This window comes from Aplidium turbinatum, chromosome 10 (assembly GCF_918807975.1).
Source record: "Aplidium turbinatum chromosome 10, kaAplTurb1.1, whole genome shotgun sequence".
Taxonomy (NCBI): Eukaryota; Metazoa; Chordata; class Ascidiacea; order Aplousobranchia; family Polyclinidae; genus Aplidium; species Aplidium turbinatum.
Window position 1 is genome coordinate 12913515 of NC_137481.1, and position 13511 is coordinate 12927025.

General features: G+C 37.3%; 1 protein-coding gene across 1 annotated transcript; it reads right to left on the reverse strand.

The window, feature by feature from the left end:
- Positions 1-7707: 7707 nt before the first annotated feature.
- On the reverse strand, positions 7708-11405 carry LOC145778974 (DNA polymerase subunit gamma-1-like). Its single transcript, XM_082590557.1, has one exon. The coding sequence runs from the start codon at positions 11403-11405 to the stop codon at positions 7992-7994; it is 3414 nt and encodes a 1137-aa protein (XP_082446683.1). The 3' UTR covers positions 7708-7991.
- Between the last annotated feature and the right edge of the window lie 2106 nt (positions 11406-13511).

Here is a 13511-nt window from a genome sequence, read left to right on the forward strand (position 1 = left end):
CCTGCTTTTGCCTGAGGATGGGTTTCTTTTATGTCCGGTTTTCTTTATCCATCCTATTATTGTTATTACAAAGTGGCTATTTTTACACACTTGTTGCCATAGTTACAATCAGGTGTTGCCAGAGTTAGGATTAAAGTTAGGTAGGGTTAATTAAGGTAAGGGTTAGAGTTAGGAATAAGGTTAGGGTTTTGATCTTTGCCCAGTTTTGATCTTTGCATGTGACTCCATGCTGCTGAGGGTTGGTATAGTATTTTCTAGGGCAAGGAACGATAATTGTTTCCACTCAGTGATCCGTCAGGAGTGATAGATAGTTAAGTTAGGTGCTTCACTAGTGTCTGCCCTCTAGGTCTAGTACCGGTATGCTGCAGAAGTGCATCTACATGAATGATTTATCTTCTGAATTAAACGGTCTTTCTGTTGGCTGCTGCATTGGCAACTCCTGTCTTCAATCATTTAATGTATGCTGAAGGCTTGTGTTGTTTTGCATCAAGTGTCAAGGGACTCCAGAAACTCATCAATGTTTGTCAAATGTATGTAGTTTCTCATGACATTATATTTAATTGCAACAAAACTGTTGGTGTTTTATATAAAGCCTAGATGTTGAAATTTGGCTATAGTCCGATCATATATAATACGGTATTTAAATAAAAATCGTATCTGCTTTGAGACCCTTGAAATATATTGGAGTAATAATTAACGCTTCTACCTGATGATAAAGACATGAAACGACAATTACGGTCATTGTATTGTTCTGAAAACATGTTAAAAGCAAGGTTTTCCAAACGTTTGATTGCTGTTAAAAATGTGTTGTTTCGTTCCTATTGTATGCCTTTATATGCCTGTCAACTATGGTGTAACTATCTTCTATCCAGTAGTAATCGCTTACGTGTTGGATACAATAATTGTTACAGAATGTTGTTTAATCTGCAGAGACGATGCAGCATCACCTCTGCATTCGTTGATAACAATATCACCATTTTTCAAGCTTTCATTTGTAAAAAATTATATCAGTTTGTAACCCGCTGTAACTTGTCTTCCAACCAATGGATATATGAACTAATGCGAACAGACTGTTACACTCAATCTTTGTATTTGGTACATTACGACTCAGCTCTTCGGAGTTGAGTATCTGCTTTGTTTCTACTTTCATCTTGAGTCTGATGCAAATAAATAAAAAAAAAATATCATATATATATGGATACTCTTATTTTGACTCTGAATCTACCTTCATTTAAAAAAATTGACAATGATTTCATTTGTCTTAACAGGTTTATGCTATAATAATTTACACTTTAATTGGAACATTTTGCAATTTATATACAATGGATAATTCTGTAATGTCATTGAAAAAAATTAGGTTTTCCCAGTTGTCTCTGCAAGAAAAACTTAGCGTCAAAGCACAAGGAAGACCCACTCCAAACCTTGACATTTCCCAATCATCCACCAGTAGAGGTAACCCTTATGCAAGGAAGTTTAACAGAAATGTGTATGATGATCATGACTGGCTGTGTGGCTGCAACAGTGAAAATGCTTTCTTTTGCTTTCCCTGTTTACTGTTTGGTGGAGATCAAGAACATTCCTGGACCAAAGTAGGTGTGAAAGACCTGAAACATCTCAGTAGAAAGACAGAGAAGCATAGTAGATCAACTTTCCACATGAACAATACTTTGAGTCTTTCAGTGCTTGGCAGAGTTAATATTGCTACACTTATAGATTCTGGATATCAACTCTCCATTACTAAACATAATGAAGAAGTAACGAAGAACAGAACAGTATTGTCAAAGATTATAGATTGTATAAAATTTTGTGGCAGATTTGAATAGCCATTAAGGGGACATGATGAAAGTCAAGGCTCAAAAAATCCTGGTGTGTTCATGGGGTTAATTGATTTTGCTTCCAATCTTGACTCACGCTTCCAAAATCATTTTAATTCTGCAAAGGTATTCAAAGGTACATCCAAAACTATTCAAAATGAGCTTTTGGAAACGATTCTTGAGCTTTGCAAAAGCAAAATTAAAGAAGAAATATCACAGTCTGAATTTGTAGCAATCATGTGTGATGAAACTACTGACATCTCAGAGAAGACACAGATGGTGATTGTACTACGGTATGAAAGTCATGGGAAGCCTGTTGAAAGATTTTGGGGTTTTTTTAATCCTGCTAACCAGACAGCAGAAGCTCTGTCTTCAATCCTATTTCAGGAACTTAAAGTTTTGCTTGGGAGCAATACATCCAAACTTGTAGCACAAACTTATGATGGTGCTGCTGCTATGAGTGGTGCAAGAAATGGTGTGCAATCAAGAATCAAGCAAGTATATAGCAATGCACACTTTGTCCATTGTTATGCACACCAGCTAAACTTGGTTATACAAAAAGCCACTTCGCAGAATACCAGTGTCAGAGTCTTTTTTAACAGTCTTTCGGGAATCCCAAGTTTTTTCTCCAAATCTCCTCAAAGAATGGCTGCTTTGGACCAAGTTGCTCAAAGGCGTATTCCTCGCCCATCAGCAACACGATGGAATTTTAAAAGCAGGACGGTGAATGCTGTATCGGAGGTAAAAGACGCACTTATAGAATGCTGCTCAACTTTGGAACAAAGCAACTCTTCGGTGACTGGCTTTGCTGCTGCTGGTATAAAACGAATGCTCATAGATCCAAAATTTGTGTTTTGGTTAGATTTCTTTTCGAAAATCATGCCTCATGTTGACATACTGTTTGCTCAGCTGCAGTCTGTGGAGCTTGAGTCATTCAAAGTGCAGTGCTCTCTGGATAATTTTCTGTCAGCAATACAAAGAATAAGGGAAGGCATTGCTGCAGACAATGAGTCACCTTCACCCACACGGAGAATGCCTGAATCCCAAATCATTGATGCTAAAGAAGTATGTGATGTTGTCTTAATGCAGTGTCAAGAAAGGTTCAAGTTCACCAATCATCTTGAAGCAAGCACTTTATTTAATTTGAAAAATGCTTCACAATATGCAAGACAGTTTCCAGAAAAAGCTTTAGAAAAATGTTGTGAAGCATACCCTATGTTAATCAAAGACAAGCTCAAACCGGAGCTGTCTGTTCTCTATTCTAGAAATGACATGCATTCAGTGAGTGGACTTGTGCAGCTGCTTTCGTTGCTAAACCTGGAAGGAATGCAATCAACTTTTTCTGAAGTAATAAAGCTAGCTAAAATTCTACTTACCACTCCAATGTCAACAGCAGAACCAGAACGTTGCTTTTCATCACTGAAAAGGATTAAAACCTTTTCCCGCAGCACCATGTGTACTGAAAGACTTTCTGCATTAGCCATGGTGTCAATAGAAAATCGCTTAATAACTGAAACCAAAGATTTCAACGAGAGGGTAATTGACCATTTTGCCATGGCAAAAAGTCGCCGAATGGAATTCATCTATAAATAAAGGTCCGCTGTCCTTTATATGTGATGCTCAGTAATGTGTAGCAAAGAGTAAATGTGGCACCTATGGCTTGAGCGAGATCAATGGTTATAATTACAATATGTGTGTGTGTATTTGTTTGTTTTTGTAATGTTAGGTTCAGTCGTGTTCTCATTGCTTTAAGAATTGGCGCTCCAATTGTTTCTGGAATGAGGAGGCGACTGATTCTTAACTAATTCATCTACTTGTTTTAAAGTGTCAGGTTTGGTGGCCGTGCTTAACTATATTTATCGATGCATATACCGCAATATTAGATCCTTTCATGCACGTCTTAAACCATTAAGGTTTTGCCACCTTTTCCTTTTGTTGGTTTTGTTACTGTATTTTTTTTTTACAATATCATTTCTTTTGCATTCTGTCAAAGAAAAATAATTTGAATTGAACTGAATTATACTTGCCATCCAGTGGGCATTTATACTTGTGATAGAATTGAGATTTTGTCTTTGTCCTTCTGTATTGTGATACATGCAGGGTTGCTAGCTGGCTTCAGCTGGCAAAAGATAATTTTTGTAGGAAAGAATAAAAAATGTTAACTTCCAAGCATTTTTAGTTCTGGAGCAGTGGGTGCATACATGCAGGGTGCTCCAAAAAAGATGTAGCTACGGTTATACTACATGTATACTGCAATATACTGTGTGTGTGCGAAGATTATGTACTTTGTAATGAGATCGTTTTTAACTGCAAAAAGTCGTTTGCTATGTATTTTCTAACTAATCACTTAAAGTTAAATTTAAATCCAATTTCACGGCTCAACGGAAGTCAAATCAAATCTGTAGATAGCGTCAGATACTTGGGTGTATTTCTTGACACGGCAATGTGTGATGACAAGGATATAAACCGACAAGTACGATCATTATACTGTTTTACCAATAAATTAAAATTTTACAAGAGCTCCAGTGAAGTTAAAAATGTTCTCTTCCGTTCATATTGTACCCCAATGTATGCATGTCACCATGGGAAAATTATCACCAACGTGAATTAATCGCTTGCGTGTTGCATTCAATAATGCATTTAGAATTATTCACCATTTGCCCAAACATTATAGCGTAGGCTACGTGAACATCAAGTCTTGTGTAACATTGTATGTCATATAACATTTGATGCATTACAACGGAAAAGGGCCTTTTTTTTGTTGGGTAATGTGAATCATCGTCAAACTCTATTGTTGATTCCCTGATAAGGTATGAATGCTATCGTAACTCAAACTACCTCCTTCATTATAATACCACTATGTAGGCTATGCCGTTACCTAGCCTTGATGGCTGCTATGGCACAGCAGTGATATCAACATTCATCGATTGATAAAGTTTAAATTTCTTTTTATAGTTGGGTGTTTGAACAGATTAAGTATGATATTTCATTTTGAATATTGATTTTTGTTTCGCATGTTTAATTTGTGTGATATGGATCGCATGATCTGAAATGGACGATTGATTAATAAATTTATTGCTTACTTCAGCGTCATTCCTGTGAATGTACTTCTGTTTGTCTTTTGTTTCTGTGTATTTTTTTGTGTGGATCGTATGTGGACAATCGTGTCCGATGCCGGCGATCGACAATAAATATTTGCAGACAACAAACTGAGCGAACTATTGAGAAAACGACGAAGTGCATAGAACATAGTTTGATTTGTATTTAGCACTGATTTTGAATATAAAAATTTGAAATATTAGTATTTTTCAAGCTCTACAGCAGCATTTTAGAATGTTATTCCACTCCCAAATTTCTTTTGAAAATGCTCTCAAAATGCACCAAATTAAATGTAATTGTAAAAAATTTTCTGGGGGAGGCCCCCCAGACCCCCCGCCGTGGGTGTCGCCTTCGGCGACACGCCCGCAAGGTTCGCCTGATATCGCCCTCCAACAATTCTTGGATATGCTGCCTTGCAGCCCCCCCAATTCAGGAGGCCACCAGCCGCCACTGTACTCTAGCATATTTTTCTCTTCTCGTTTTCCATGTTTGGTACAATTTTTTTCGTAATAAACGTTCACAGCAACTACCGAGGCAATTTCAACTTTTGCCGTTTGACTTCGGCAACGTTTTTGTAGAGGTTTGCAGTTACGAGTTATCGAACGATATTGAAATAAATATCGATAATGAAAAGATATCGTATCGAAAATTCGATATATCGCCCAACACTATGGTAAAACCGGGTAAACCTTTTTCTTGAACAACCTGGTCCAACATGCAGGATGAGGAAAAACTTGGATAAGAAGCCATCTGCAGTTTGCCTTGACGAAGTCTCGTCAGCACGAAGTAGCCTGTTTTTATAAAATCGCTGACCAAGACAGATTGCGTAGCAGACTGACACGCTGAGAACTTGGCGTTCTTATACGAGAGAAACAATAGAAAAATTGCCTTCAGTCGTTGTCATCAATTACAGTGAATTTAAAATGTGTGTGGCATTCAACAAGTACATGAACGTGATTTGCCTGAAAGGTAAAATATTTATTTAAACATTATCCCTTCAAACCAAAATCAAGCTTGACCTTGTAAACTTTAATGCCCCAAAAGTAGTATTTAGACCCACAATAGGGTAAAAAAAAACAATGAAAATATAAACGTTACCTGTATAAGTTAATATTGAAATATAGGCTAATTTCGTCGTTTGTGATAAATATGTTACCAGTAATTGTAGTTTCTCTTGGCGCGATCAGCAACCAACACTAGCAGCAAAAATCGTCCCAGTTCGGGCCTGTTTATCAAACTTGATGATGGAAACCGGTAACAATAAATTAATGTTGTGAGGTCATGTCTTGGACTAAACCATTTTTTACGTGTATAGGCATGACGGGAGCTGTAAAGCATGGACTGTAGGCCTAACTATAATTAACAACATACAAAAAACATAGCAATAATAGGTAGCCTACTGTGATGCAATTGTCGGGAAAGGTAATGATCCAATTTTGGTAGAGAGGTGATTTTTTGAACCATAGATAAATAAAACCTAACAACCAGACGGCATTTAACATGAAAATAAACTAAAAATTACGAACGTTTTCGGCCATACTCATGTTGGCCCTTTTTAAGTAACCAACTGTCTGACGCAATTGATTGAGTTTCGCTTTTAGCAGCATGATCGTTGCTTACTTCACAGTGTAGATTCTAACGATGACGACTAGGGAATAGTGTTCAGAAAGCTATGACGAATCATAGCACATGACTAGGGAACTGTGTTCCGAAGGCTAGTGTAATTCGATATTGCCACAACGTACTCGCAGCATCAGGCTAAAACAGATCGTTAGAATCTACACTGTGAAGTAAGCAACTGTCTGATGTTGTTCATAAATTGAAATAACACATCTGATCTACATTACATACACAAAAATCGAAAAAAAAAACGCATAAGAATGAAATGGCAGAGGAGAGATGTTCTGTGTTCAAATGTCGTGTACAAGTTCACTTGTTCGCGCGACATGGACTGTGCATACATTGGTATGTCCACGCGACATTTGGTCACAAGAAAGAGCATTTGGATTTAACTGCTCTCAACAGAAAAGGGCCATTAAAGATCATATATCATCAACAACAGTGCCACGCCGACTTTGAATTTAAAATTATTGCTAGAGAAAATGACGCTGTACAATTACGTTTCAAAGAGGCCATATTCATCAGCAGGCAAAATCCAAAAATCAACAACCGTGCCGAAAGGAAAGAACTACGTCACCTAATCTACTAACAACTGATTCAACAAAATTCACAGCAATAGCGCCTAACAGCACAGAAACTCAACAGCCGGCAGCCTCAAGCTAAACCAAAGAGCCACATGAAAGAAGCACTCACTGAATTCAACACCATTCGTCATAGCACATAGCTAGGGAACTGTGTTCCGAAAGCTCGTGTAATTCGATATTACCACAACTAATTCGCAGCATCAGGCTTAAACAGATCGTTAGAATCTACACTGTGAAGTAAGCAACGATCATGCTGCTAAAAGCGAAACTCAATCAATTGCAAAGATCATATATATATTCGATTGTCAAACTTGTTCAAACAATAAACCATCCCTGGAGTCTTTTAGAATTATACGTAAATCCTCCACCGAAGTTGATACTAAAATCCATGAGGCTTCGCTCATAAAATCCTGCAATCCTCGCCTCAATAGGCAACTTTTTGCCTCAGGCACCTCCGATCTGCTAAATGTTTTCACGTAATTTTGCGTAATTGATTTGTGTTTTTTCTTATGCAGTTAAGCGTCATGTGATTTTGCCTCTCCTCTGCCTTGCCGTTTCATTCTTATTCTTTTTTTGATTTTTGTGTATGTAGATCAGATCTGTTATTTCAATTTATGAAGAACATCAGTCAGTTGGTTACTTGAAAAGGGCCATGAGTATGGCCGAAAACGTTGGTAATTTTTAGTTTATTTTCATGTTATTATTTTAAATGCCGTCTGGTTGTTAGGTTTTATTTGTCCAAGGTAATGATGTTGAATGCTTCAGCTTCATTAAAAAAAAAGAACAGCTGAGTTGAGAGGCACCAAAGATTTAGAAAAAATACATCGCAGAAAATTGCGGAATCTTAAAAAAGCAGTTGCGAAAGTAAAAAATATTATTTATCAAATCTGCCATTTGTTATTTTCAAAATATCGTGGATGTCAAATGACTCGCCAAGAGGAATGCCATATTTGCTTTCTAAGCCGTTCGGATTAGATGGGGTTACACAATTGTCATTGCACTCTTTTCTAATAACTTGGTCGATTTCAACACAGCTAAAAAAGGCAACACTCATAGGCAGGTCATGCATTCCTAGTTGGTATGCAAACATACTTCGAGTCAATAAATTGGCAATTTGTAAGGCAAGTGCAACTGAGTGTTGGTGTTTTGTTGATGATAAATATCGCACTTCGTCATGAATGCTCAAAACGAACCTGGCTTCCAACTGAAATTCAGAAATCAACCAACGCATTGCTACAACAAGCAAGTGTAAATAATCAACAGCAGAACTTTGCACAACCCAATTCATTCGACTTGGCAAAAAATTGGTGTTCACTTTACTTGGCAGTAGAGCATTGCTGATCTGGCACTGAAGAACTGGTGTTCGAGGAGAGTCACTCGTAGCAATTTTGTTCATCGCATTGAACATGTGCGATTCAATTCCACCAGTCCATTTTTTTTCTGCAATCAAGTCTTTTGTTGAGATTGTCTTTGCATGACCAAATGCTTTTGCAGCAGCTTGTTCAATTTGCTTAATTTCAGCAAATGTTGCATAAAAAGTTGACTTCACTGTCGGACTTACACGCATGTTAGTTTTCTTTATAATCCATATTGCATCTGAACTTAATTTATACAACTGTTGTCCTTTTGTCATGTCATATAATTTATTAATTTTTTCAACGCTTTCTTCTTTTGGTACACCTTGGTTGTGTTGCATATAATTTTGTAGAGCTGCTTTCTTTCCTGCACCATACATTCTGGCATAATTAAATACCTTTGCCTCACTTCGAGTCATTCCAATAGCTTGTGCAGTTTTACTGTGTAAATCAGTGCCGTCTTTTTTACTTCCACTAATAGTCATCCATGATAAAGCAGTGCATCCATGCTCCTGAATTGAGGAGGCATCTCCCAGCAAAGATGCAATCCATAATTCTTGTGAGTCTACATCTGCACCAACAAAAGAAAACCCTGGTGGCGCCTGGATCATTGATTTTAGTTCACTTCCAATTCGGTCAGATTCAACATTACTGGCAGTTAACCAAGTTCGCTCTACTGCTCTTCTCGACACTGCTCCACAAACAGTGACTTGTGGTACTATTGCACCACAATCCAGATCGTAATTATACATTGGGTTTTCTGTGATTATTTTAGGCAGGCTTTGATCATCTAACTTGATACGCATTTGAGATACAATGCGACGTTGAGCTGAACGCCAATATGAGCACAACTTATTAATTTCAAGACATCTCCGAGCATTGGAACGGTCAGCAGAACTAAGGAAACCACTTTCAATATGATCAATAAAATCATGAGACAAAGGACTTCCAACATTTCTTCCAATTCCACTTTTATGAGGTAATCGATGAAATGTAACATCATCAGGAAGTCCGTCTACGCTCTCTGCTGGTGTATGAGCCATAAAAATGCCAGCTTGTTTGTTTTCATTGTCCTCAATTTCCTTGAGAGCATCTTCATCCGTTGTGGAAAGAACCGATTTATTTTCACATTTCAAAGAGATATCTTTTGGTGTCAGGTATCCCCAACCAAACTTGTCTTGATAATGCAGACAATAGCCCATCCAAGTCATGCGCAATAGTCTAGGGGTTGCCCTAGTCAATGTGGACAGCTTTGTTGAATCAAGATCCCATTCAGGATCACCTTCTTTAAAATGCAGCTCACTGTACCACTTTGGATATCCTGGCATGTGTGTTTGCACTAAAGGCAAACGACTTGTGGTTTCTAGTAGTTTTTCTATCAGTGAGCCTTGAGCTGACTCAGCAGTAGAGAAAGCTTTACCCAACAGAACATTCTCCTCTCTTGTAATGACACCTTGGTTTTGTAAAAACAATCGTAACTTTTTTGGTTCCCGAACTGGTTGCACAAAACCTTTTCTTGGTGACTTGATCATTTTTTTAATTTTAATGCTCCAGTCCATTCCAGAAAGCCATTGGTCTGTTTTATACCTATCGTTGTGAAATAAATGACAAGCATCATTCATAAGATCAATCAAATTCTTTTTCAATTCCATATTCAAATTGTCATATTCCTGTTGGCAAGATTGAACATAGTGATTCCAGTTTTTATTTACAGGTAAATACATTTGCCCCAATTCAAGCATTCCTGCAAAAGTCACAACATGAGGAAAATGCGAAAAGTAAAGTGGAGTGAGTTTCTGCAAAACATTGTAGGTTGCTTGCACATCTTTTGCACAGTACTCCATCAGCTCGTTGAATTCTTTCTGGACGTCTTGCATATTACCCTTCACAAAAACTTCACGTGTTGATTTGTCCAAAGGTTTATCGCAGTAATATTTATGAACAGCACTTAAGTTGTTTAGTGAACCAGCGTTCAGCCAGCTCGAATCCAGCAAAGAGGATTTTTTATCACATTCTTCATCATCTTCTTTTAAACTGGCTTTACTCATTCTCTGTTGTGAACTAAAACCACTCACACAAATATGCATGCTCATTGTGTCTAAAAACCTTGTATTGGTCACTTGTGGATAATATTGTTCTTTTATTCTTGCTCTGTCGTAGCCAACATTATGACCAATGATGAGCTTAGCTGGTGTTTTTCTTGGATTGGTTAGTGCTGTTTCTGTACACTCCATGGGAATTAAAGATTCTAAGTCATTAGATATTTTGCTGTTACTTTTTAGCACATGATTGCTTGTCCAAGAAAACCAAGCATCAGACGAAGCAGCGACAGCTATCATAGGAACATCTCCAGAATTAACAAGAACTTCACAATCAAAAATTAGTGCAGAACAGTCAGGATACTCAACAGGTTTAGTTACAAAATTTCCGTCAAGCTTGCTAGTATATTTGGTCCACCCAGGTCTTTTTAACCAAACACTTTTTCCCGGCATGGGTGGCAGTTTATCACATACAAGTGAGTGTAAGGACTTTGCATAGACACTAGCTTGTTCCACAGCAAAATTAGTGAATATTTCATTAATGTTTTTTCCTTTAAATTTTGGTAATACAAAATCAACATTTTTATGACTTTCAACACTTTTATTCCAAAGGTCAAATGCTGATAAGTGTTCAATGCTACTTTGCAATTCTTTCTCACTGGTTTCATTTGGCTGGTAGTCTTTCATATAACATTCTTTGAAAAGTTGTTTGTGAAGACCGTCAGAAAGCATTTGTACGCCCAAAACATTGTATCGTGCAACTTCATTTGCATGCTCAGCTAATTTATTCTGAAACAGTTTCTTGCCACAGAACAATGTTCTAAGTGGTGTTTTATAAAGAGATTGAAAACATGTCATAGAGGACAGAAATTTAGCATTACCACCCACCAACATTATTCATTTTAATAATATCATCTTAAACAATTCCTTTAAATTTCAGTAACAAAAATATGATAAGTTTAATTGTTAAAAATATCACTGCATGTTTTAAAATTAGCTTTAAATTATAACACTAAAGGAATAGATTCAGGATAATAATGTACTGAGCGGCGCCTCTATATGGCTGCAGACGAAAAATCAACATGACGAAAAATTGAACATCATATAGCTTTTTGTAAGTTATGTATGAATAGAATCGCAACAGCGGCAGTGGGTATCGAATCTTCAACCTCTTGATCCAGAATCAAACCACTGAGGTAACCGTCGTGCTTATAATTATACCTTCAGATACCAGTTGGATGCTTTTATCAATTGAGTTACACTGCCGCTTACGTGCAGTAGGCAAAAGAATTAAATCAAATGAAAATACCATAAAAAATTCCAAAGTTTGTATTTTGCTTTCTGCTTAAAGGGCTGTTTACAGCAAAGTCAGCAATAATTGAAAAAATTCCAAAAAACGCAAAATCAAACAAAATTTATATCGGAACAACAATATCGGATTTTTCAAGGTTAAAATTAGCCATTTAATGCCAAAAACTCTCTGATAAACTCTCTGAGCTTCCGATCCTCGGATTCCACTGAGTGAGTTTGCAGCGCTTCCCCAGTTCTCTGGCTGAATTTAAAATGATTTTTCATTCAAATTCACTAGGCTATTATTTGTTACGTTTTTGTCTCTGTGGCCTCTCCTTATAAACTGATTTCTTATTATGTTGATTAGTTATTTGTTAACTCTGATTTGCAAAATTACTATTCAGCATTCATAATATTGATTCCCCACGAAAACTTAAGGCGTTTATTATGTGACCGGCTTTTTTATGACTTGTGCATTAGGTTAACATTTTGGTGCTCACTCACTTTGGGCAGGTGCCCCCTCCCTACTTTTTTCGCTCTGGCGAGAGCACTGAACTATAGGCCTACTGTATTGTTCTTGCATCTTTTCTCGATGGTCATACATAGCCTATCTATTTCATACTTACTGCATGGCTAATTTTCTTTAACTTTAAACAGGAACAACTTTTAACTTGCTACGCCCCTAATCTAAGCCCAGGCTATGCATTTATGCAATAAAATCCCACTCTCCAGAGTCTTGATCTTGAAAAGTGCGGTAAAATGCACGATGCTGCAATCAGAGTTCTCTTTCTGCTGCAATGCTTACTTGAAAGCGGCCTCGTATTCATAGGCGTAGCCAGGAGGCGAAAGAGGCCATGGCCCCCCCCCCAATTTTCCAAGTTTGGATTCCGAAGTTGAGCCCTTTGATAAAAATGTAATAAAATTTGTAGAAATTTAATACGTTTTCCAAGACATCTGGCTATTAACACCTCCAAGTTTTAGACACACAGAAAGACACCAATAAATTTTGCAAATTGTAAATCGCGCAAAATTTACACGATTTATGTTTCTTTGAACTAATTTGTGGAAGCAATTTCAGAACACTTCACTTCCAAGAGTCCAAAATTTTTCCCGGTTTCGTACTGTTGGGTTTTTGTGTAGCTGAATTTTTGGTGTTCTCTAATTTTAGCTGCAATTTTGCTTGTTTGTGTGTAAGAGCTACCTTTAATAAGTTAATAGCTGTTTATCTGCTAATAAATTTCATACAAATATTAGGCTACCCTAAAAGTGTTTCCAGAAAGCGCTATAATCCATTATTTGAGTGTAATTTTTTAAAAAATTTCTGGGAGAGCATGCCCCCAGATCCCCTAGGATACGCGTGCCTTAGGCACGCTCCAACCCCCACCACTTTTATTGCTTGCCTTGCTCAACCCACCAGGATACGCCACTGCACATCAACTGGCGATGGCTTAAATCAAACACTTTGTTGTTCTCTTCAATTCATCAAATGTTTGTCCCCCCAATTTTTTTTCTGGCTACACCACTGCTCGTATTGCGACACTTTCACAAACCACTTGCCAATTTCTTTCGCTTTGCTTCAAAGGAAGCTGTGCCACCTGTGCGCTTACATTTTAATTGTAAAATTCACTCGCGATTGCCGATTGCGGCAAAACAACAAGAGAATTGTTGCCTGCATTCCATTGCATTGCAATTTGCAACTCTAAAAATTAT

Coding starts and splice junctions, on each gene's coding strand:
- LOC145778974 (XM_082590557.1), bottom strand. CDS start 11,405: ATGTTGGTGGGTGGTAATGCTAAATTTCTGTCCTCTATGACATGTTTT.